Source organism: Ctenopharyngodon idella, chromosome 16, assembly GCF_019924925.1.
Source record: "Ctenopharyngodon idella isolate HZGC_01 chromosome 16, HZGC01, whole genome shotgun sequence".
Classification (NCBI taxonomy): domain Eukaryota; kingdom Metazoa; phylum Chordata; class Actinopteri; order Cypriniformes; family Xenocyprididae; genus Ctenopharyngodon; species Ctenopharyngodon idella.
In genome coordinates, this window is record NC_067235.1 from 12,687,948 (window position 1) to 12,714,466 (window position 26,519).

The 26,519-nt window shown below is 37.8% G+C and overlaps 1 protein-coding gene across 2 annotated transcripts in view; it reads left to right on the forward strand.

The window, feature by feature from the left end:
• Nucleotides 1–26,519, forward strand: part of abcb5 (ATP-binding cassette, sub-family B (MDR/TAP), member 5) — a 47,519-nt gene that overhangs the window by 18,620 nt on the left and 2,380 nt on the right. Inside the window, exons 1-27 of one of the 2 annotated variants that reach the window (XM_051865332.1) lie at nt 407–859; nt 1,864–1,939; nt 2,229–2,352; nt 3,752–3,815; nt 3,927–4,077; nt 4,311–4,413; nt 4,588–4,779; nt 4,898–5,069; nt 6,793–6,917; nt 7,103–7,280; nt 7,383–7,496; nt 7,593–7,703; nt 8,078–8,203; nt 8,390–8,593; nt 9,974–10,144; nt 10,327–10,488; nt 12,268–12,501; nt 12,603–12,752; nt 13,735–13,839; nt 14,003–14,080; nt 14,184–14,267; nt 23,388–23,591; nt 23,722–23,822; nt 24,944–25,084; nt 25,183–25,339; nt 25,495–25,692; nt 25,800–26,006. In XM_051865332.1, coding sequence (XP_051721292.1) covers nt 1,888–1,939; nt 2,229–2,352; nt 3,752–3,815; nt 3,927–4,077; nt 4,311–4,413; nt 4,588–4,779; nt 4,898–5,069; nt 6,793–6,917; nt 7,103–7,280; nt 7,383–7,496; nt 7,593–7,703; nt 8,078–8,203; nt 8,390–8,593; nt 9,974–10,144; nt 10,327–10,488; nt 12,268–12,501; nt 12,603–12,752; nt 13,735–13,839; nt 14,003–14,080; nt 14,184–14,267; nt 23,388–23,591; nt 23,722–23,822; nt 24,944–25,084; nt 25,183–25,339; nt 25,495–25,692; nt 25,800–26,006 — 3,708 coding nt within the window. In that variant the 5' untranslated portion in view covers nt 407–859; nt 1,864–1,887. Of the gene's footprint in view, nt 1–406; nt 860–1,863; nt 1,940–2,228; nt 2,353–3,751; nt 3,816–3,926; nt 4,078–4,310; nt 4,414–4,587; nt 4,780–4,897; nt 5,070–6,792; nt 6,918–7,102; nt 7,281–7,382; nt 7,497–7,592; nt 7,704–8,077; nt 8,204–8,389; nt 8,594–9,973; nt 10,145–10,326; nt 10,489–12,267; nt 12,502–12,602; nt 12,753–13,734; nt 13,840–14,002; nt 14,081–14,183; nt 14,268–23,387; nt 23,592–23,721; nt 23,823–24,943; nt 25,085–25,182; nt 25,340–25,494; nt 25,693–25,799; nt 26,007–26,519 lie in introns of those variants that run through there. The other variant, XM_051865333.1, reaches the window with a different exon arrangement.

Below are 26,519 nucleotides of genomic sequence, written 5' to 3' on the forward strand. Positions count from 1 at the left end.
AATAAACACTGCCATGGCTTTCGTAGAGATACCATAGGGGCCATACAGCAGCAAAGTAGGCCTACCACCATATTTGTACTGCCAATGGCGAAATTCAGAAACTGGGTAGGAACGTTGATGATATAATGTTAATGACAAACAGACACACCTGCCATTAATTATACTAAACTTTATTTAAACTTTAAGTCAAGGCTTTGTAAATACAACATAAACTTTAAGTTGAGGAACTTTCCCCCAATGACACTAATGAACTGTCATTTCCACTAGCGTTACCAAGCAGAATTGCAAGTATGACAGTATTCGAACAGGTTTCACGAACTTTCCCTTCCTCTGCCATTGGCCAATCCAACAGAAAATCCCGCCCCCAAACTCACGCCATTTGTTGCTCTGGTGCGGATGATCAAACCAGCAGAACAATTGTTTGAAAACCCTCACAGCGTCCGAGCGTTTAGTTTTTCTCTGTAATTATCTTGTTTACAGAGTCTAGCTGTTTCTGCATATAAAATATGGACAGGAAAAGTACTTTTTGTCGAAAAAACTATTTTTGTGAACACTGAGGAAGAAATCAATGATATGCTGACAAATAAACTTCTTCTGCAGCCCCATCTTTAAATCTTAAGAGGAACAAAGTTCGTACCTGTTTATCAGGTCATCATTTTTTCATATAAACTCTTTGTCCGCTATGAGGGCAAAAGTCACAGTTTTTCCATCCTTGCACGCCCACATTTTTTTTGTGCAGTATTGACTCAGGTGGAGGCGTGTCCAGGTAGCACAATACGCTATAAAACATCATGTCACAGGTGTCTTCTGTACCTTCATATTGTCTGTCGGCTTGGAGCATTTGTGATCACCACATGGGGTAAGCCAGAAAAAAAAAAAAAAAAAAAAAGTTTTATTTATATATTAAATGCTTGTTTGCGTATCATTTAGTCTGGGCTTTCTGGTAAATATTACAGACCATTAAAATATCATATTTTCTATATAGAAATGTGAATATGGGTGTCAGTTTACGTTTTGAAATGAATTTTTGGTGATGTTGTTGTAAGCTCTTTTATTTTATGCAATTTCGATCATGCCCTGTCATATTTTAATTGTAGGCTAGCCTACTACACTTCCGTTTCTTTTGTAACTGGTTAGGTAACACGGAGGAGGGATGAATCAGCTCAATGATGAGCTTATGTAATAATAACACCAATATTCTAGATAATAACTGAAAAGAATTTTCCTGTTATAAATCTGCTCGTTGCACCATTAAAAATTGTTTTCATCCTCTCTCCGCATTGACATTATTTACATTCCTTATAAAAATATGTTCTTCAGTGTTTTTTTGCTATATAGGCTTCTTGTGTTGCCTTTAAGTTTCTTTGCACTCTTAGAAAAGAAGGTTCAATGGGGTTCTATAGAACCATAGGGTTCTTGACTCAGTTTTAAAGAACACTTTATGCCAAAAAGGTTCTATATAAGGAGAAATGCCTTTCATGTTTAACTGGTTGTTTCATTTTTTTTTTCTAGTGATGTTTACAAGCTCTTAAAATGCAATTAACATTAAAAAATGCATTAAAACAAAATGAATTAATTAAAACTTAATCTATAAAATGATCCCATGAAGGGAACCCACCTGACAGAACCCTTTACGGTTCTATATAGAAACTTCATTGACAATTCTAAGAGTGCTACAGTTTTTCAGGTAAGGTTTTGGTTTTGAGGTACTTAAAGCACCTGTACATTGATTGTTTTCTTAAAGAAAAAAAAAGAAAAAAAAACTGGACATCAGGATATAAAGCCCTTTTGATTGCAATTGTAAGCTTTATTTTTTAAATGTGTACCTCCTTATGAACAAGCATTGCTGTTCTCTCTATCTAGCAACACAAACACTGTGCTATCACAATGAAAGAAGAGCCAAGCGGTCAATCGACAGACCCTCCACCTTACTTGCATGGTGTGTTCTCATGTATTCACTTAACATTTTATATTTACATTAATTCATTTGACACACATTTTTTTCCAAAGCAACTTTCAATTGTGAAACATCACTTGTCATATAAGAGCAAGCAATATTTGTAGTAAGCAATGGCAAGTCTAAATGATAGTACTAAATAAATATCACATCTACATAAGTTGTCTGATATGTGAAGTGCTGGATCATTTAGAATGAATTATTTAGATTCTGCAGACACATAGACTTGCACCGCCTGTTCCTTAAGTAAACATAAACCCCTTTTCTGCAGAGGTGATACCTGAGGGCTTTGTCAACCTAGCTTACACCCAGGATGAGAAACCTCAGGAAGGGACACCAGAGGAGCCACCAAATGAGGAGTCCTCTGCCAAATCAAAGGGCAAAGGCCGGTTCAGGTAGAAGCAGTTTTTTTTTTCCATAAGAAAGCATTTGTCTAGAAAGAAAAACTAGATGTATCTGATAAGTTTTGTAATTTGCAAGTAGATTCATTGATAAAATAAAGAAACATATAAATCAGTGTCAGAAATTAACCAGAGCTTGGGGCAAAAATTCCACAGAAAGTGGCAAAAATTCCAGCAATATTTAAAATGTTCATAAATAAACCTCTAGTGAGTCCGCAAGGGACTGTTAGACAATTAGTTTAAAACAAATTTTGACATTATTATTATAATTTATTTATTTTTATTTTATTTTTTTGAGAGCCATACTTTCAAGTTTAAGTTAAATTTATTGTCATATGCATGTTACACCAATTAAAATCTTACTTTGCATCAATGACATATACACAGTGTAATGAACTATGTTCTTGTTCAAGATTCGTACTGTATTATTAAAAGAGTGTCCTTGTGTATTAAGTCCTTCACTCTCCATAAAAACTATATTTAGTTTGAATGTTATGGAGTCAGTTTAATGCCTGTATACGTGAAGATAAAAGCTGATAAAACCTTAAGTCGGGTTGTTTTACTTTTAATACTTCGATAACGTCTACTGGACGGCAGAAACATAAAGAGACCATACATGGGCTCACCTACTAATTCTTTAATAGTTGGAGGAGGAGCACCAGTGATTTTACCTCTGCTCTCCTTATAACTCTTTGCAATGACTTTTGGCCCTGTACAATGCTGTTTCCATACCACACAGACAAGCTGCTTGTTAGCACACTTTCAGTGGTTCAGTTTTATGGAAGTACAATAGCTGTTGTGCCTTCTTGACCATTTGGGTGGTAATAAATGTCCAGTAGTAATAGTAAGATAACAGAAATACAAATTAATCTAAATCTACATGTAGTTTTGTAACAAAATTAGTTGTAAGTGTTTCTTGGTATTTATAAAATTGTCAAGGAAAGTTTGTGCTTGTGTTTTATCCTTCTAATTTCTCTTTGCCATTGTCGCCAGCTTACTTTTTTATGTCAGTATTCTCTGGAAAACCACTTTAGACATATTTATTGTAAAATTTAAATACATTTGAAGTCAGATGATATTTTAATCCATTTCTTTTGGCTATATTATAATGACAAATGACATTATGACATTATTTTACTCACATCACAGCCATCATATTTTAGTTTGCACATCCCTGGTCTAACATTTTATTTCATATATTATATTCAAAATATTCTATTTTTTTATGGTTTAGACACCATAGTGACTGTATCAATTAATTAAGTTAAAGTATTTGACATAAATGGATGACTTGTGTAAATATGGCTTCATAAAGATAAAAAAAAAAAAAGTGCTATAAAACTAGAGGTTTTTTTTTTTCTCAATTGTACTATTACTTGTTATGTTTAAATAGAAAAAAGGAAAAAAAGCCCCAAAAAAAGAACGAGCCGGTGAAAGCAGTTGGATTTTTTCAGCTGGTAAGAATGGGCATCTCTTCTACATCTCATATGTAACTTTTGTAAGCAGTGATATAACATGCCCTGAGGGTAGAAGTCATGTGTTTGACTCACATGTTTGTTGGGTTGCAGTTTCGGTATGCCACCTGCCCGGAGGTGCTGCTAATGCTGATTGGCCTGGTGTGTGCAGCTGCCCATGGCGTCGCATTGCCTCTCATGTGCGTTGTGTTCGGACAAATGACTGACAGCTTTGTGATGAGTGGGCAGCAATATAATATGACAGGTATATTTAATAGTACAATACCCATAGTTTTGAATGATAAGGAAACATCCATAAACTAATGACATAAATCCTTCTCAAATATCTCTCTGTTAAAGAATGGACTGATTTGAGTTGCTAATGTAAACTTTACCCTAGTGTTACAGTTCAGCAATCATTTTATAAATATTTACTGTAATGCGGTGGCACTGCTGGATCTTCTGGTTTCAAATAATGTTTCTGCTAAATATTTGCAGGCAACTTCACTGGAAACTTCACCTATAGTAACTTCACCTCCACCAACTCTTCAACGTGTTTGGCAGGTTCCCCTGAAATAGGCATTGAAGATAAAATGACAAAGTGAGGAGCCGCCTGGTGTCAGATTCATTGTCATTCAATTCACTCATGAATAATTCAATGACGTTTCTTAATTATTTTTTAAAATAAGTCACTAAGTTGTGACTGTGAGAATCATTCACCTTTGATTCACTTCTTTGTTGATCCTTAACTTAAGCCTATGGTTTGTTTACACAGACATGCTTATTACTTTGTTGCTATTGGGGCTGCGGTCCTGGTTCTGGGAACATTCCAGGTAATGCTTTTCCTGCTAACTGCTGCAAAGCAAACAAAGAGGATCCGGGAGAAATACTTTCATGCCATCCTCCACCAGCAGATGTCATGGTTCGACACGCATCCGATTGGAGAGTTGAACATTAGGCTTACAGAGTAAGTGAAGTGCAACCATGTTCCAGACTCTGTTTCTGTCACCTGATATGTTCTTGGGTTACATTTCAGGTGTTTAATCTCAAAATGTATCAATCTCCTTTTTTTCCCCTCAACACAGTGATATAAACACAATCAACGATGGCCTTGGGGACAAGATCTGTGTGTTTATCCAGTTCTTCTGCACATTTCTTACTGGTTTCATCATTGGTTTTATCTATGGCTGGAAGCTGACGCTGGTCATTCTTGCCGTCAGTCCCCTGCTAGCAGGATCAGCTGCTGTTTGGTCTAAAGTGTGTATAAAGTTTCATAAAGTTTTATAATTGAAATACATTCAATTATAATTACATTTTTCTTAAAGATAAAAAATCTATCTCTGCTAATGCTGTAAACTACATAGGGAGCCCTTACACTTTATATAATTAGTTCACTTCAGAATTAAAATGTCCTGATAATTTACTCACCCCCATGTCATCCAAGATGTTTATTTCTTTCTTTCGTCAGTCGAAAAGAAATTAAGGTTTTTGAGGAAAACATTCCATATACACTCCATATAGTTGACTTCACAATGGGTTAAAGGTCCAAATTGCAGTTTCATTGCAGCATCAAAGGGCTCTACACGATCCCAGCCGAGGAATAAGGTCTTGTATATAGTGAAACGATCTGCCATTTAAAAAAAAAAAAAAAAAAAATGTATACACTTTTTAACCACAAATGTATTATGTATTGCAAATATTACGTAATGCATGGCACATTGCGGAGCAGTGCAAGATGAGCATTTGTGGTTAAAAAGTATATACATTTTTATTTTTTTAGAAAATGGCAGATTGTTTCACTAGACAAGACCCTTATTCCACAGCTGGGATCGTGTAGAGCCCTTTGAAGCTGCACTGAAACTGCAATTGGACCGTCAAGTTGTTGTACCCTGGTGAAGTTGACTATATGGAGAAAATCCTGGAATGTTTTCCTCAAAAACCTTAATTTCTTTTCGACTGAAGAAAGAAAGACATGAACATCTTAAATGACATGGGGTTGAGTAAATTATCAGGAAATTTTAATTCTGAAGTGAACTAAAGCATTAAAGGTTAAAATTAACAACAGAGACCAAACTGAGTTAAATTCAGTTGCTGTTTATTTTTAGATATAAAAACTCAAAACTCAAATAACATATTGTATACAAACATCTAAACTGCACTTAAGGCAGTTTTTGCATTAACTTCTAAATCTAATTATAAAATGAGGTTTCTACTCCAATTCGTTGTTGAAATAATCATTTACACAGTGGTTGTCATAACTTGTTTTCTTGACAAGTTTATAGGCTACATTAAATAATTAAGACATCTCTAACAGGTTAAGTAAAATAGATAATGAATATATAGGCTAATATAGTGCATATATTCAGAGAAATGCTCCTCTCTAGAGTTCATTTCTCTAGCGAACTAACAAGTGTGGACACTGAAGACTTACCTGAGGTAAATGTAATGTTAAGTGACATTTTGTTTACATGCTGTTTTATTTATGTCTTTCCGTGTTTGAATAAAACTGATTGAGCGATTACATGAGATAGGCTATGATAAGTTTCAGTAAGTTGTCTTTCAACATACCTTCAGATGTTCATTCCACACGCCACATCAAAGAGCGTCAAAACGGCATGATTGTTTGAATTCTGTGATAAAATAGACAGAATTGAAAGATGACACTTTGTTTCTTATCGAAAGTAACAAAACACAGAGCTTATTGCGATTATTGGTGGTTAATGGTGGTTCAAAGTGGTTATAGGCTAACGCTGTATTCGTTGTGTACACATGCGTACCGAACCAAAAGACACGTACCGAAAATTCGAGATACGAACACGTTGTGTATCGTTACACCCCTATATAATATTTTATTTTAATAATTCATATTTTCTAAATGAAATAATTTGATTTGGCTTCAGTACAAATACAAATGTATTGGTACCTGTATCAAGTTTGTTGTAGGGCCCAATTTAATATCTTACTGTTCTGTCACCTACAGATTCTTGCCACCTTGACCAGTAAGGAGCTTTCAGCATATGCTAAAGCAGGAGCAGTAGCTGAAGAGATTCTGGTTGCTATCAGGACTGTTGTGGCATTTAATGGACAGAAGAAAGCAGTGGAAAAGTGAGCACATTCTGTACCTTTCACTCATCAAGTTCACAACAAATTTGTCACTTAAACGAGAGAGATAAGAGAGATAAGACTGGGTCTTCTAAATGTCAAGAATGCACCCAAACTGTTTTTAAGAGTGTGCGTACAGGGTGACATGACAAACCGTTTTCTGTGACAAACTGTTTTCTGTATTTTAGGTATGAGAAAAACTTGGTAGAAGCAAAGGACTTTGGGGTAAAGAAAGCCATTACCACTAATGTGTCCATGGGGTTGACACAGTTCATTATATTTGGCACTTATGCACTGGCATTTTGGTATGGGACAAAACTGTCTGTGGATGAACCAGAGAATTACACCATCGGAAGGGTCATCACTGTGAGTTTGTTAAACTCTTTTTATGACTTTATCTGTTTCTGAATAAAGATACAGCAGGAGAAATTTCTGAATAACCACCAACTTTGTTACTTTTGGTCCCAGGTTTTCTTCTCCGTGATGATTGGCTCATTCTCTTTAGGTCAGGGTGCTCCAAACCTAGAGAGCATCGCCAAGGCCCGGGGTGCGGCCTATGAGGTCTACAAAACAATTGACATGGTACAAACTTTCAGTCTGTGCTCGATCTTCACAATAAAGTTATTTTTTTATTAAATGTATGCTCATATTATTCTGGATGACTGTTACATGTTGCAGCCTCGTCCCATCGACAGCAGTTCAAAAGAAGGTCACAAACCAGACCATGTGAAAGGAGATATTGAATTCAAGAACATCAACTTCAGCTATCCCTCCAGAAAAGATGTGAAGGTACAGCAGCATTAGCATGCATATTACTAGCATATTGGCTGTTTATTAGTGCTTATAAAGCACATATTAATGCCTTAATCTGCATGACCTTATTCTATATCCCATAATCCTACCCAATACCTTACCAAGTTAACAACTACATTACTAACTATTAATAAGCAGTAATTAGGAGTTTATTGAGGCAAAAGTCGTAGTTAATAGTTAGTTAATAGTGAGAATTGGACCCTTAATTAGTGTGACCAAAAATTTTTTATCAAGCAACACTGATGAATTTTATATCTGTAAAGTTGGCTTATTATCAATATGGTGATGATATATTGTCCAGCCTAAAAATGGTGACATACTAAAGACTGATTCAATGTATCCCATCGCAGATTCTACAGGGAATGAGTCTGAAAGTGCCTCATGGAAAGACCATTGCTTTGGTTGGAGCCAGTGGCTGTGGGAAAAGCACAACAATTCAGCTTCTGCAGCGGTTCTATGACCCGGATACAGGAGAGGTAAAACTGACATACCCAAAGAATCTTCTAATGAACAACCATAAATCATTTCACCTCTCAGTTAAAGCTGCATTCCTTCAATACTTCACGTGACGTGTGTGACACAAAATATGTTGTAATTCAGCTTACTGACGTACATTTCATGAATGAAGAACTAATTAGTTTATGAAATGTGTACGGTTGCAGGTGACTCTTGATGGTCATGACATCCGTTCTCTAAATGTGTGCTGGCTGAGGGAGAACATGGGTATCGTGAGTCAGGAGCCTGTTCTTTTTGGGACCACCATTGCAGAGAATATACGCTACGGCCGAGAAGACGCCACTGATGAGGATATTGAACGAGCCATTAGAGAGGCCAATGCATATGATTTCATTTCCAAACTACCAGATGTGAGTGGTGTAAAATTTTATGAAAAGGTTTTGACTCAAATCTACCCCTAAAGTGATTGCAGAACCAAAAATTTCTTTTTTATGATATCATTAAATTACAATGTCTAAGAAATGGAAATGCATAATATATCAGTACCATATTTGTTATCTGCCAATGTTTTTTTTTTTTATATAGATATTTAATTGTGTGTACACATTTCCCCTATTTTTACATTTAAATTACCTTTGCCATCATCTAATGCTCCCTTAAAGTTAATTTTTAAAAATATTAACAATTTAATAACAAATTGAAATATAATCTCTAAATGTACATTTGTCATGATGCACATTATAACGGTGGGATCCCTAAATTCACTAGCATTTAAAAATGATTGATTTTTAATTTTTATTGTTTACATTTTTAATTTAGACAAAAAAAGACTTTTAATATTGGCCATTTATCAGTTATTGGCCATAACACATCTGTTTCCTGATAGTCACCAAGTACAACATATTCCTGGATCAACATCTTTGTTGATCCTGGAACAACATTCCAATCAACCAATTAGGGCTGGGAAAATAAATCAATGCATCGCGAATCGAGAAATGATTCTGCATCGATTTTCCTAATGCATCGTGATTCTCTCTCTCGAATCGTTTCTGAGCTTAGTTTTTAACAGCAGATGGCACTGCATATGCTTGCTTCCAGTTCCTTACAAACACCACTTGAACCTTCTGTAAAATAATCATTCATAAAGTTGGAAAAGGTTGAAGCAAATTACAAGGGTGGGTTGTTTAAATTAATCTCGCATCATAAAAGCATTCTGCTGAACATTCTCAGGCTCACCCGAATGCTTCACCCGAATTCTTCGTGAGCATCTGAGCGTGCGTTTAAAAACTAGCCTAGAGCGCCATCTGCTGTTAAAAACTAAGCTCAGAATTGATTCGAGAGAGAATCTCATTGCATTCGGAAAATCTCAGAATCGATCCATGAATCGAGAAGCATCGATTTATTTTCACAGCCCTACAACAAATCAGATTTGAGGGACAAGTTTACAGTATGTCAAGTTTAGGCATAAACCAGCATTAGGTGCTTCTACATCAGTTTTATTCACCTGTCATTTCCCTTTTTGATTTTAGGGATAAGTTATAGGTAGGGTAGGGTTAGGTTTAGGGGTAGGGGTGGTAAGGACTAAATTTTCAGACAGATATGTTGATCCAGGGACATGTCTTACTTGGCAAAATCACGGTGATTGCTTATGGATTTAGACCTGAATTTTAATATCGGAGGATCTCTACATAGAAATTAGCATTTTTAGACTGTATGTGCGCTACACTAGTTGTGTTTGTTTAGTCTGAAAGTTGGTTAAATGTTTTAAAAATTGTTTTTCTCTGAGATAGAAGCTAAACACTATGGTCGGAGAGAGAGGGGCTCAACTGAGCGGGGGCCAAAAGCAGAGGATCGCTATTGCTCGAGCTCTCGTCAAAAACCCTAAAATCCTCCTGCTGGACGAAGCCACATCAGCCCTGGACACACAGAGCGAGTCTATTGTTCAGGCAGCTTTAGACAAGGTAATGCAAAGCAGTTCACGCTGTAAAATTCAGGACATTTGCATGAGTACTGGAAAAAGATATAGGTATAGATGCAGATTATGAATACGAATATCTTTTATTACAGTTGTTGTGGTAACAAAGTTTTAACCAACAAATGTTCACACTGCAAGTGATAAATAATTGTGTGTGTTGTTTCTTAGGCCAGAGCAGGACGTACTACCATTGTGATTGCACACCGCCTGTCAACTATTCGTTCAGCAGATATAATTGCAGGATTCAGCGATGGCAAAGTGGTGGAACAGGGAAGCCACAGAGAACTCATGGCCAAGCAAGGAGTGTACTATTCTCTTGTAATGCAACAGGTACATGTATGTCTCTCTACATGGGAACTATCTAATAGTGGGACAGGACAGAACCGACTTTATGAATTTCTATGCAGTTGTTGCCTAAATCGGGTTTTTCAAACTCAATACATTTAGCAGTATTCCTTCTCTTTTACTTTGATTATTAAACTGGAAACCATGAAATTAATCACCTTTATTTTATTCTATTGACAGCCCGTATTTTTAACAGTAATACCAGTAAGAAATAATACACTTTTTAAAGGTTTATACATCTTATATTATTCTTATAGTTAGTAGAAAAAAATTGTCAAGAAATATTAATTATATATTTATAGAATAATTATACATAATACAGTATAAAATAATATAAGATGTAATCTTGTTGTGTGTGTGTGTGTGTGTGTATATATAATATATATATATACATATATCCTTTCAGAAGTTTGGAGTCAGTAAGATTTAATGCTTTTAAAGTCTATTCTGGTCACCAAGGCTGCATTTATTTGATCAAAAAATTCAGTCAAAACAGTAATTTTGTAAAGTAAAACTGTTTTCTATTTTAATATATGTTACCAATATAAATATGTTCATTTTATTCATGTGACGGCAAAGCTGCATTTTCAGCAGCCATTACTCCAGTCTTCAGTGTCACATGACTCGTCAGAAAGAAACCACGATTTGGAAACCATGATACGTTTTTTTTTTTTTGTTTGTTTTTTCTCAGGATTCTCTGATGAATAGAAAGTTGAAAAACAGCAATGATTTGAAATAGAAATCTTTGGTAACATTATGAATGTCTTTTACTTTCACTTGACTGATCAATTTAATGCAACCTTTCTCAAAAAAAAATTTAAAGTCCCACTGTAGTCAATAATTTTAACCCTTAAAACTCATCTTTGATCACCAAAATGACACATTTAAGTGTTTTTTTCTGTGAAAAAAAATTTCTTCATGCCTTAAAAATAGTTTGAATGTAACTCTACACCATTGCTTCATTTAGTATAAGCGGATTCATGAATATGCTAATTAGCCCCGCCTCACTCACACTAGCTCACAGATCCACTTGGTCAACTTACTGGGGTAAACGCTGCACAATGTATTTTACAACGTCGTACACATGATTAGCCTTTTGTTTGACTATGTTATCAAACAGATAATAATGTTTTGCTAATGTTACACAAACCATGTTCCCCTTCGTGAGTCAGACAGCTGTCTAATTTAGTACCCTTAGAAACGCTTTGAACACCTCAGTACATCAGTGGCACATTGACGTAATTGGTTACAAGGTAGTTTGTGATGTCAGAAACACCAGCGATATCAAACCGTGGGTTTTTTCACTGCAGTTTTAAATAGAAAATACTCAGCAATGGTGTTGACTTATGAATTTGCACATAGTTTGTCTTAAAACATATTAAAAACACCACACATTAAAAACTTTATATTCACCACAGGGGGACTTTATTTCTCAAAAAAAAAATAAAAAAAATTTTTACAGATCCCCAACTTTTGAACAATAGTGTGTGTGTGTGTGCGTGTGTGTGTGTGTGTGTATTGTTTGCAGTGCCATGACAATATAAAAGACAATTATAATGGAAACAATATATTACCATTATAATATCACACTTAATATGTATGCTACACAGTATAAATGAGTCTTTATATGTAAAAATGTAGAAAATCATTTAAAAACTAGAATTTTAAAAACTCCCTGAATCCTTTAGGAAGGTTCTCTCATAAGCGGACCTCATATTTTGGTTTCTTTGGCATAATTTTTTTTCTATTAATTTACATTAACAGACCTCAGGGAGACCAAATGATGATATTGATGCCAATGAAGATGATATTCAGGATGCTTCTGAGGGAGACACCGGTGAGGAATCTTCTGAAACAGAGACTCCTGAAGGAGGAGAGGAAATTAAAATGGAGAGTGGAACTCTTAGAAACAGCTTAAGACGTGGTAGTACGAGACGGTCCTCAAGAAAGAAGTCCTCTTCAAAGAAGAAGAGCAAGAAATCCAAAAAAGACAAAAAGGTACATGCTCCAGTCTTCACTGCTTTAATGCTATTGAGAGTTAATCATACTTGTGATTTATAAATGAGCAATTGGATAATTAAAAAAAAAATCTCTTGTAGGAAAAGGAAGAAGTTACAGAAATGCCTTTCACTAAAATTCTGGCTCTGAACAAGCCGGAATGGCCTTACCTGCTGGTGGGCACACTGGCCAGCCTTGTGGGCGGAGCTGTTTATCCCTGTGTGGCCATTCTGTTTGCCAAAATCATTGGTGTGAGTGTCCTTTGTCTTTATTCATACATCTGAATAAAAATCTCTATTGTGTATATTTTTGCTTCCTGCTCATCTCCCCATGATCGTTTAAAAATAATTGATATAAAAATTGTGGATTGGATACTATATGTCCCATAAGCAGTGTTGGGGTAACGCATTACAAGTAACTTGAGTTACATAATAAGATTACTTTTTTCATGTAACACTAATAAAGTAACGCATTACTTTTAAATTTACAACAAAATATCAGTTACTTTTTCAAATAAGTAATGCAAGTTACTTACTCCCATATTGAGAGAAATCGTGAGTAAGTGCAGAATGTAAATATGATGGTTATTCTGGACTAGTTCTAGACTAAATGTGAGCATACATTGGCTGAATCCCAAATGGCACACTTCCATGCACTTTCGGTCTTGTGGACTTACAATGGAAGCCGCGTGCGCGTGCTCGCGAGTGCCCCTCTTTGTGGCCTCTATGAGCCCTCGATGCGCACTTCAGCTGAGCCCGCAAGTCTGCGAGCTACGCAGAGGACTTTACCCAGCAGTCAAAGCAGCATTACGTCATGAAAGTGCGGACTCAGAGGAAGACTGTGAGGGTTTAGGGTGCCTTTGGGAATGGGCCATATACTCATTTACTTTTTCTCCTGAGTCCTATTCTTCTAATCCAGAATGGTAGCATAGCTGCAAGCTTCTTTTTTTAACTGCGCCCTCTACTGTACAGGCATGAATTTGCATCTCCTTCAGCCTGAGGCTTACTCATTTCACTTTTGGTGTGAAATTGCCTATAGAACTTTTTTGTTGTTATAAAAACAAACAAACAAATAGCCCAGCCCAGATGAGAAAAAGTAATGCAAAGGTAATGTAATGCATTACTTTCCACAAAAAGTAACTAAGTAACTTTCCCCAACACTGCCCATAAGCACATAGCATTTATAATGATTTAACCAAGATGTTCAATTCAATAGAACCTCTTCTGTTTGTAGGTGTTTGCAGAGGTCGACCCTGAAGTAAAGCGACAGAAGACCATGATGTTCTCACTCTTCTTTCTGCTAACTGGAGCAGTGGCCTTTATCACTTATTTCTTCCAGGTGAGATTTTGTTGGTTTATTAGTGGCGTTCACTCGCATTTCTATTGCTTTATACTTGGGCTAAGTGATTAGCTTAGTACTAAACTTAGGCATCCTTCGGCAGCCCTTATATATATTGTATGCTGTACGTAAGTTTCACATCTGTTGCTCTTTCCTTTCCTAGGGCTTCATGTTTGGTAAATCTGGGGAGCTTCTAACCATGAGGTTGAGAAGGCAGGCTTTCAACGCTATGATAAGACAGGTACGGTACATTACTATATAGTAATGCAGTTGAGAGCTAATCTGGCACAAACAAATGGCTATTGAAATGTGTGCTTCATCCTCAAGCCTGTTTCTCTTAACAGGAGATTGCCTGGTTTGATGACAACAACAATGCAGTGGGAGTCCTGACCACTAAATTAGCCACAGATGCGTCTCTGGTTAAAGGGGTGAGTGGAACACAGTGATTTGCCATCAGAACCAGTAATTAAGCTTTCACTGTGGATACAGCCTGTGTTTTTGGCTCTGGTTCATTACATCCATCTCTTTAAACCGTTATAGGCCTGGCTGAATCTATTTCTCAGTCGTATTTATGTGAGAGCTAATCCATATGACTACAGTTTCTGGTATTAATAAAGTGCATCTTTGTGTGAAATCACAGGTACACTGCCATTCAAAAGTTTAGGGTTGGTAATATTTATTTATTTTTAAAGAAGTCTCACCAAGGCTGCATTTATTTATTATCAAAAACACAGTAAAAACATTTATGTTGTGAAATGTTATTACAATATAAAGTAATTGTATTCTATTTTAAAATATATTTTAAAATGTAATTTATTTCTGTGATGGTAAAGCTGAATTTTCATCATCGTTGCTTCAGTCTTCAGTGTCACATGATCTATCAGAAGTCATTCCAATATGCTGATATTCCAATATGCAAAAAACATTTATTTGGTTACACTTTATTTCGTTGGTCCACTTTAGACTTTCTGCTAACTTCAGATAACTTTACAACTACATGTCAACTCTCATTAGAGTGTTAGTAGATTGTTAGTAGACTGTTAGGTTAGGATTAAGTGTTAGGGTTCAGGTTAGTAGAATAAGTCGACATGTAGCTGCAAAGTTACTTCTAGTCAGCAGAATGTCTAAATTGGACCATCAAAATAAAGTGTTACCATTTCTTCTTATTATAAATGTTGAAAACAGTTATGCTGCTTTATATTTTTGTGGAAACAAGACTCTTTAATGAATAGAAAGTTCAAAAGAAGAACATTTATTTGAAATAGAACATTTTTGTAACATGATAAATGTTTTTACTATGGAAGCTTGTTTCCGCCATGAAAAATAAATAAAAAAGAAGAGATATAAAGATATCTGTGAGATATAAAGTCAAAACTGTGAGATATAAAATCAGAACTGTCTGTTATAAAGTCAGAACTGTGAGATATAAAGTCAGAAGTGCGTGACAAAGTCAGAATTGCGTGATATAAAGTGAGAACTGTGTGATATTGTAGAAAAGAGAACATGGCCCCTTTAAGTATTTTAGTTACCCTTTCTGTGATCTAGTCTCTTATTGGTTGTTCAGTTACGCACTCTTTTGAATAGAGCGTAAAGTTACGTTTTTTTCTTTAGTTAGATTTTGGGGTTGCTCGCATGCTCATCGCACGTCGGAAAACTGCCGTCCTGTGCCGGAGCAAGAGCACCTAGCAGCCACATCAGTTTCATACAAAGTGTGTGTTCATGAACGATACTGTTGGTGAGTGCGCTGTGAACTGTGACTTACATCTGTGCAGAAGAACAGTAAACTCTGTGAACGAATCCCCTTGTCGTGGCTCATTTCACCCGCGTTTCCCACTGCATCGACCCAAAGCAGTAGCACGACAACTGGTGTCAGAAGCGGGGATTTATCTGGATGTGTTTGAAACTCCGTAAATTAACCCAGAGGGATTTTGGATATTGGCAAAATAACATATGACAACAGTGGATGTTGCAGTCGCAAGCTAATTTGTCAGCGCTTCTTCAAGACCAGGCCGGAGGCGCGAGGTGGCTGACGTCATCGCGCCCGATGAGAACCGTGTTGACTCAACTACACTGAATTGCCAGAGACATTAAGAAAATCAAATGCTCCGAGGACGTCTGTGAGGATAACTGACTGAAAAACAAATTAAGACAAAACTATATATATATTAAAAAAAAAAAAAAAAACGCTTCACCATTCTTCAAGACCAGGCCGGAGGCGCGAGGTGGCTGACGTCATCGCGCCCGATGAGAACTGTGTTGACTCAACTACACTGTGAACTGTCAGAGGCATTAGAAAAATAAATGCTCCTGGAGGACGTCTGTGAAGATAATTGACTGTAAAAAAAAAAAAAAAAAAAAAAAAAGATAAATATAAGGAAAAAAAAGAAAGAAAAAAAAGATAAATAAATATAAGAAAAAAAGAAAGAAAAAAAAAGAAAGAAAAAAAAGATAAGATAAATATAAAAAAAAAAAAAAAAAAAGAAAGAGAGAGAGAGAAAAATAACAATAGAAACAAGAGAGATAATAAATAGAGAAATATTAAAACATGTCCCAGGAAGATTTACACCAAAGAGCAATGGCAGCAGCAGCCCCTGATCCTGACCAACCTCCAGACTGGGTGAAAGTGATGCTCGAATGTCAGAACAAGAATAATGAGCAACTGCAAAAGATGATGGCTCCAATATTGAACCACATTGCGAGTAATACCCAAGCCCCGCAAACATCCATGTCCACTGCGCCCAGGTGGGACACCCGTGAGAGCTCACAGCCTACTGTCAGAGAGAGGCGGATGCCTTACTCTGATTCACCATTGCCCTCAGAGAATCCAGAGAGGTCACGCAACATTACAAGTGGGCCATTTGCTGCTGAGCTGGAAGTCATACAACAGAGAGCACGTACTTCAGGCCCCACCAGAGTTACCCCCTCCATAGAGACAAGTGTTAGACATCGAAGTAGTGAGCGTGGCTCTCAGCTACTGCCACCTACATACGCCGTTGAACAAAGACACAGTATTCTTCCTCATCAAGGCCAAGCCATCCCTCAAGAGTGTCCCAGAGCAAAGCTCGCTATTTTTGATGGTAGTGGGGACTGGGAATCGTTTCTAGTACCATTTGAACGGCAGGCCAGGAAGTATGGTTGGAGTGGAGCCCACAGAGTGGATTATTTGCATGAATGTCTGAGGGGGGCAGCAATTAAGTATGTCTGTTCACTTCCTGAGCATATTCGAGAAGACTACATTCTTCTTAAAGAGCAGCTAACTCAACGTTTTGGTCAGCGAGACCCCCCAACCACAATTAGAAGGAAGCTGGGAGAACTCCGCCAGTTTAAAGAGTCGGCAGCAGAGTTTGCAGAAGAGGTACAACGCTTAGTCACCTGAGCATACCCTGGTGTGGAGCTTGATCTGCAAGATCAACTTGCCACAGATTTCTTCCTCAAGGGGCTTCGTAACCAAAAGGTGGCTTATGAAGTAATGAACAGAGATCCTCATTCATTAGTGGAGGCTTAAAGACTTGTAGAGGCCCATGAGCACAATTATCGAGCCACCATGGGACGTGATGTTGATGCAAAAAGCAGAGCCAGGCGTATTTCCTGGGCAGATGATGATGAAGTGTCCAGTGAAACTCCAGCAGCATCACGCAGGGTGCAGAGTCCAACTTATATCACTGCAGACCAGCTAGCTCTTCTTTCGCAGAAAACTGCATTCCTAACAGAAACAGTGGAGAGAATTAGTAAGAACTATGTGACTGCTGACCAGTTTCACCTCCTGATGGAGAAGATGGAGCAGCTGCAATCAAAACTAGACAATGCTGTGGCCAAGGAGCCAAGAAAGCTGGAAGCAGCAAATCAGGAAAAGAGGCGAGGTCGGTCTCCCATACAAAGTGGAGCAGCACAAACCAAGTCCTACTCACCAAGTCCCAGCCGTGTTGGAACAGGTCTGTGTTATCACTGTGGTGAAGAAGGACATTTTCGCAGAGAGTGTGTGAGGCTGTCAACCCCACCACCTAACTCCAGTCAAAGTAGTAAGGAGCAGAACCGCAGTACTGCTCCAGGGGATGTAGTAAGCTGGAGAAGCCAGTCCCCTACACCACAGGTGGGACGCACTACAAGTAGAGGCCCAAGCTTGCTCATTGATGCAACTGTGAACAGCATTCCAGTGAAAGCCGTTGTAGACACAGGAGCTGAAGCGACGGTTATCTCAGAAACCTTGTATCAGCAGTTTCCCTTAAATAAGCAGACAGCTTTAACACAGACATGTCTCCATAATGCAGAATCAGGGAAAGACATGAGCGCCAAAGCTGGACTAAAAGTTAAATTCCAAATCGGTACATGGAGTGCAGAATGGGAAGTCTTTGTGGCTCCGATACGTGACTCTGTTCTTTTGGGCCTAGACCTTCTGCAGGCTGCAAACGTAACAATCCATTCTAGTGGCAGACTATTCATTGAGGAAGATTGTCGGAGGTGATGGAACAGACTACCATGTCGCACGAGTGGTCCTGGAGACAGACACAATGTTACCGCCAGAAAGTGAATGTCTTGTCTGGGGTGAAGTTGACAATCCAAAACCTGGTGTCTGTGCTGTTTTGGAACCCTACCTGATCACAGAAACTGTGGCTTCTGGAAGTGTTGTCACAACCATGGAGCAACGGGTGATTGTAAGGCTTTGCAATCTTTCCAGCAATAAGACCACCTTGCTGAAAGGAGCCTGTCTTGGTCTCTTGGTTGAAACCTATCCAGATGAGAGCTCATCACATTATACAGAGCAAGAAGAGGACTGTAGCGTTCAAGAGCAGAGTGATAACACAATTTATTCGGAACTAAGAAGACTGTCAACTGCCACTGACTTACCTGAGCACCTCCAAGCCCTTTACGCTGCTTCAAGTGGAACATTAAATGAAGAACAACAACAGCGATTTGTTGAGCTCTTGCTCTCATACAGATTTCTTTTTGCCGTTTCAGATGCTGACCTTGGTTTCCTAACAGCTGTTACACACAAAATAAATACTGGAGCTGCTGGGCCAGTACGCCAGCCAGTAAGACGGACTCCACTCGGATTTCAAGGGGAAGAGGAGAGGCATCTCAAAGCTATGCTGGAAGCAGGAGTTGTTACACCTTCCTCCTCAGAGTGGGCGTCCCCTGTCGTGTTAGTCCGTAAAAAGGATGGTGGAGTCCGCTGGTGTATCGATTATCGACGCCTAAACAGCCTGACAACAAAGGATGCTTATCCTCTCCCCAAGATTGAGGAATGCCTGGATGTCCTTGGTGGCGCTTGTGTCTTCTCTACCCTAGACCTCCAGTCTGGGTACTGGCAAATTGCAGTAGATGAAATGGACAGACCAAAGACAGCCTTCATCACTCGCTATGGCCTGTATGAATACACCCGTATGCCCTTTGGATTGTGCAATGCTCCAAGCACTTTCCAAAGGGCAATGGAGTTTGTTCTTCGAGGACTTCAATGGGAAACCCTTCTGATTTACTTGGATGACATCATTATCCTGGGTAAAGGAGTAGACGAGAGCCTTAATCGCCTTGCACTCGTATTCCAGCGCCTTGACAGTTATGGGTTGAAGCTGAAGCCGTCCAAGTGTCAACTACTCAAAGACGAAGTCCTTTTTCTGGGCCATGTGGTCAGTGGTGAGGGTATCCGCCCTAACCCAGCTTTGATTAAGGATGTAGACACTTGGAAAACCCCCACAAGTGTGCATGAGCTAAAGGCCTTCCTTGGACTGTGTAACTACTACAGGAAGTTTGTTCCGGCATTTTCTGAGCTGGCCAGCCCCCTAAATGAACTCCTTCGAAAAGAAGTGACATTCATGTGGACTGAGGAGCACCAGAATGCCTTCACACAACTCAAGGAAAGATTGACTTCTGCACCAATACTGGGGTATCCTTCAACAGAAGGGAAATACATTCTGGACACAGATGCGTCAAATCACAGCATCGGAGCAGTGTTATCACAACTCCAGTGGGGAGAGGAAAGAGTTATCACCTATGCAAGTACCCACCTTACCCCAGCTCAGAAAAGATACTGTGTAACAAGGCGAGAGTTGCTAGCTGTTGTCTGCTACACCCGCCAATTTCGACACTACCTGCTTGGTAAGAAGTTTCTTTTACGCACTGATCACAACAGCCTTACCTGGTTGTTCCGTTTCAAACACCCTGAGGGACAGCTTGCTCGATGGCTGGAAGAGCTGAGCCAGTATGATCTCGACATTGAGCACAGGGCTGGAAAACACCATTCAAATGCTGATGCGATGTCAAGACGTGATGGTGAGATTCCCAATACGTGTAACTGTTATCAGGCAGGGAAGAATGTTTCAGATTTGCCATGTGGAGGTTGTCAACATTGCCAAAGACTCCATGACCACTGGGAGAGGTTTGAAGAAGACGTTGACGATGTTGTGCCACTTGCAGTAAGGCGCATTGAGTGTGAAACAGAGAAACACAATGACAACAATGAACACAATGACATTTGCACAGGCGAAGAGAACAGATCAGTTTCAGAGTTGCTTGGAGCCCCACATGTTAACTGGTTAGAAACCACTACCAAAGAACAGCTGGCTCAACAACAAAAAGCTGATCCTGACCTCTCAATCTTGCATGAGTGGAAAAATAGTGGAACCATTCCCACAAAGGAGCAGGTAGCATTGAAAAGTCCAGCAGTAAGGAAATACTGGTTGTGTTGGCCGCAAGTCGAATTACACCAAGGTGTTCTCTTCTATCGTTGGGAAAGACCTGGAGGACTCAGCCCTTCCCTGCTGTTACTAGTACCAGTTTCAATGCAAGCAGAAGTGTTGCAAGCCTGCCACAACCCGCCCCAGTCTGGCCATTTGGGGGAAGGCAAAACGTTAGAGCGACTCCGTCAGAGTTTTCACTGGCATGGCATGGGTGGAGATGTACATTTGTACATACAACGGTGCAAACACTGCAATGCCTGTAAATCTGCAGGACCTACTAAGAGAGCCAAACTTCAAAATTACCAAGCAGGGGCCCCAATGGATCGGATCCACATTGATACTGGGTCCATTTCCTGTGTCCAGTTCTGGAAACAAGTATGTTCTCATCATCATTGACCAATTCACTCGATGGGTGGAGGCATTTCCTATTCCAGACCAAGGCGCAGAAACAACAGCTAGGACATTAGTTTATGAGTTCATTTCCCGTTTTGGTGCACCACTCGAACTGCACACAGACCAGGGTCGCAATTTTGAAAGTTCACTATTCAAGAATGTTTGCAGTCTTTTGCAGATCACAAAAACAAGGACGACCCCTTACCACCCTGCCTCAAATGGGCAAGTTGAGCGGTTCAACCGCACACTCCTTCAGATGATTCGCTGCTATGTGAACCAGAATCAGAAAAACTGGGATGAGCATCTTCCTCTACTTACATCAGCATATCGTAGCTCCCAACATGCAGTCACGGGATTCACACCAAATAGGCTGATGCTTGGAAGAGAAGTCTACCAACCTCAGGATCTATGGTCTGGCATAGCAGAGCAGAGGTCAGATAGTTTGGCAGTTCCCGACTTCCTGTACAACTTGGAAAAGGGCTTAAGAGAAGCACATGATGCTGCCAGAGAGCACCTCCAAACAGCTCAACAACGTCAAAAGAAGACGTATGATCTCAGGTCTCAAGAGAGGACGTATAATGTGGGAGATCTTGTGTACATGAGGGACAGCACCAAAAAGAAGGGACAAAGTCCAAAACTCCAAGCACCTTGGAAAGGGCCCTTTGTGATATCTGTCTGCTGTGGCCCGGTGCTTTATGAGGTCCAGGGGTTACGACACAAGAGAATCATGCATCATGACCGTCTTAAGCCTTATGACTGTGAGGTGATTCCAGCATGGGTTAAGCGTCAAAGGAGTCAGATCCTGCAAAAGAGCAAAGATACCACTAGTAATCCTATAATTCAAGAGCCTTTGTTTGATCCTGAACAGCTCGCAACCCAGTACAGCATTGAAACAGATTCAGTTTCTTCTGACCCTGAGCCCAAGGAAAACCAGGACAAAGGAAGAAAACGTCAACCAGCAGCTCGTCGACGAAGGCAAAAAGAAAGGGAACTTGGGCTAATGTCAGACCTAGGACAAGAAGAGACAATCAAGAGGACAAACAGAGGAAGAGAAATTTGTAAGCCTGCAAGATACAATAATTAAGAAAAAAAAAAAAAAAAAATGACTGTGTTCCAGACTTTCAGTTAAGTACTAGTACTTATGGAATGTTATTTCAGAGTTAACGCCTTGAAGGACTTTTCCAGACTAAAGATACTGTTTATTATTACATGCACTATTTCTTAGTTACTGTTATGCTATTTTTACTGAAGGGACTCAGTACTGTTAAAAGAGGGGGAATAGTGTAGAAAAGAGAACATGGCCCCTTTAAGTATTTTAGTTACCCTTTCTGTGATCTAGTCTCTTATTGGTTGTTCAGTTACGCACTCTTTTGAATAGAGCGTAAAGTTACGTTTTTTTCTTTAGTTAGATTTTGGGGTTGCTCGCATGCTCATCGCACGTCGGAAAACTGCCGTCCTGTGCCGGAGCAAGAGCACCTAGCAGCCACATCAGTTTCATACAAAGTGTGTGTTCATGAACGATACTGTTGGTGAGTGCGCTGTGAACTGTGACTTACATCTGTGCAGAAGAACAGTAAACTCTGTGAACGAATCCCCTTGTCGTGGCTCATTTCACCCGCGTTTCCCACTGCATCGACCCAAAGCAGTAGCACGACAATATAAAGTCAGAATTGCGTGGTATAAAGTCAGAACTGCGAGTTATAAAGTTAGAAGTGCGTGATATAAAGTCAGAATTGCGAGATATAAAGTCAGAATTGAGAGATATAAAGTCAGAATTGCGAGTTATAAAGTCAGAATTGCGAGATATAAAGTCAGAACTGCGAGATATAAAGACAGAACTGCGAGTTATAAAGTTAGAAGTGCGTGATATAAAGTCAGAATTGCGAGATATAAAGTCAGAATTGCGAGATATAAAGTCAGAATTGTGAGATATAAACTCGCAATTGTGTGTTATAATGTCCAACTGTGAGGGAAAAAAGACTTGACATTTTTTCTCAAAATTGTGAGTTTATATCTCAAAATTCTGACTATAACTCACAATTCCATGTTGTAAAGTCAGAACTGCAAAATATAAACTCACAATTTTGAGAAAAAAAATCAGAATTGCAAGTTGTATCTTTATAAGACACAATTGCGAGTTTATATCATGCAATTCTGACTTTATGTCATGCAATTATGATCTTGCGGTTCTGAGAAAAAATAGTCAGAATTGTGAGATAAAAAGTAGCAATTACCTTTTTTATTTTTTTATTTGGTGGTGGAAACAAGCTTCAATACTTTACTGTTACTTTTGATCAATTGAATGCATCTTTGCTTACTAACCCAAATCTTACTGACCCCAAAATTTTTGAATGGTAGTGTATATAAATATTTAGTCTTATACTGAACCCTGTTTACTCTTATACTGTACCATAAGATCTGATGTCCAAAAGCCTGTTTGGTTGTAGTGTCTTATTTGCTTCACCTTTTTCTCATCTCTAGGCAGCAGGATCCAGATTAGGACTGGCCACAAACACTATCTGTGCTCTTGGCATCGCTGTCATTGTAGCATTTATCCATAGCTGGCAGCTCACCTTGCTTATCCTTGCCTGTGTCCCCTTCCTCACGGGGGCAAATTTCATCCAGATGAGAGCCATGGCAGGACACGCCTCCAAAGACCAAAGTGCACTGGAGATGTCTGGCAAGGTACGGTACACTGGTCATTGACCTTTTATTTTTGGTTTTGTTTGAGAACAATGTGATTCAGTTTATTCAGTAAATGATTAGGTAAGATTAATTGGTAGCTGATGGGATCCTTTCCAACTCTTCCTCTCAGATATCCACAGAAACTGTTGAGAACTTCAGGACGGTTGTTGCATTAACCCGTGAAGATGTCTTCTTCCGAAAGTTTAATGACAGCCTGATCAAGCCATATCGGTAAAATAACTTTCAAGACTAAAAACCGTAATACAGGGGTTTTCAAACTGAGGTCCAGGGACCACAAGGGGGTGCTAGGGGGCCCATGGAAAATTAAGCAAACGATAAAAGAAAAAATATTTTACAGGCAGTGTTATTTTATTTTTTATTTTAGTTTTATTATAGTTTTATTAATGTTTATAATTAATATTATTAATTTTTAGTTTTCATGTTTATACTTTTTTTCTCATTTAATTGTTTGTAATTTCATTATTTTTGTTATTTTTTTTGTTGTTGTTGTTGTTGTTGTTTTGTTTGTTTGTTTTTTGAATATTGCTATTTGGGTTTAATTTATTTTTATTTCAGTTTTAATTTTATATTTTATTTTAGTTTTTAATTATTTCCAGTTCATTTTAGTGCTTCAACTTATTTCAGTTATTACCAAGGCAACATTTCTTATTTTCTCATTCTCATTTCTCATTTTTCAACTAATATTTATATTTCAGCTTTATTTCAATGAACAGAAATGTTTTTAAAAGATTTATATTTAGTTTTAGTTAACGATAATAACTTTGATTATAGGGTTAACTTAAAATATTTAATTTTAAAATTGTTTAAAATTTTTGAAAATATATTTGTGTGAAAATATACAAATATAAATGTAACAAATAATTACTTAATTTTATAAATATAATCTTATATTTAATAAATATTAATAAAATTAATACTTATATTTAATAGTTGTTTTGACTGTACAGTGGAAATATACTGTATATCTGAATATTTAATTCTGAAAATGTCTTTATTTTTAATACTATAATATTTTTCTCATGCATTATAAATTGGTCTTTGTACATGATTATATATATATATATATATATATATATATATATATATATATACTATAATTACTGAAACTGTAATATAAAAATAAAAGCTAATTCAAAATATTAATAAATACTATAATAGTATTAGGGGATCATAGACACTTATTTTGTTTTAGTAAAATTGCAAATAGCTAATTTTATGTGATAGCAAATTTAAGTTTTCGAAACTTTGAAAACCCCTGCCTTAACACACGCTCCGTTAACGTCAAATCTGATTCAGCCAAATCTAACAAAAAGCAATATGTGATATTTCAGATCTAGTTTGTGTAAAGCACCCATCTACGGAATCACCTTTGCAGTTGCCCAAGCCATTCCTTACCTGGTCAATGCTGCAATCTTCCGCTTTGGAGCCTGGCTTATTGCACACTGTTACACGGAATATGAAAATGTTTTCCTGTAAGTACAGTTTGTATGAAGACTTTATCAATAATTTGTTTTTTGAAAATCTCATACATGCTCTTTACCGTGTTGATGTGTTGGTTCCTCCTCCACAGGGTATTTTCTGTCATTGTCTTTGCTGCAATGAACATTGGCCAGTCCTCATCATTCGCTCCTGACTTTGCCAAAGCCAAAGCAGCAGCTGGGCGGATCTTACTGCTGCTAGAGAAGAAACCAGCCATTGATATCTATGATGAGTCTGGAGACCGACCAGTAAGTGTGAAATTCTAGAGTTTGTGGCATGACGCTGTCAGAAGAGGTCACACACTATAAAATAAAATAAAATAAAATAATAAAATAAATTAAAAATTATTTTATTTTAAAAATAAATATAAAATAGGCATTTTTTTTTTTTTTCCTTTTTTCAGACAAACTTTTCAGGGCATATTGAATTCCGAGATGTACAATTCTCCTATCCAACCCGTCAGAATGTGAAAGTCCTACAGGGCCTGAATATATCAGTGTCTCAGGGACAGACTCTGGCTCTGGTGGGCAGCAGTGGCTGTGGAAAGAGCACCACCATTCAGCTTTTAGAACGTTTCTACGACCCTGCAGCAGGCCAAGTGGTGAGTTCATCAGGTGGTTTTTGTGTGCCTAGAGGTCTAAACCATTATTTTGGCTCAAGTGTTCAATTTATGCCATACATTGTGCATGATTTTTGCTTGTTGCACAGTTTGTAGATGGTAATGACACCAAAAATGTGAACCTGGCATGGCTGCGCACGCAGATGGGGCTGGTGTCTCAGGAGCCCATTCTGTTTGATTGCACCATCGCTGAGAACATTCAGTATGGGGACAACAGCCGTGTCGTCACCCAGGAGGAGATTGAGGATGCTGCGAAGAAGGCCAACATACATAATTTTATCCTTGGCCTTCCAGAGGTATGCATGATGTTTCCATTAATATGTGTGTGTGTATACATTTTGCTTTACAAACAAATACGCTACAATTTATTTGATCAAAATACAGTAAATATAGAGTAATATTATTACCATTTAAAATAAATATTTTGTATTTGAATATATTTTAAAATGTAATTTATTCCTGTGATGGCCAAGCTGAATTTTCTGCAGCCATTATTCCACTCTTCAGTGTCACATGATCCTTCAGAAAGCAATATGTTGATTTGGTTCCCAAGAAACATTTATTATTATTATCAATGTTATATATATATATATATATATATATATATATATATATATATATATAATTTTTTTTTTTTTTTTTTTTTTTCAGGAGTTTTGATAAATACAATGTAAAGCAACAGCATTTATTTATAATATTATTATTTAAAAAATATTAATAATATAATTTGTTTTTACTGTCACTTTTGATCAATTTAATGCATTCTTGCTGAACAAAAGTATTAATTTCTTTAAAAAATAATAATAATA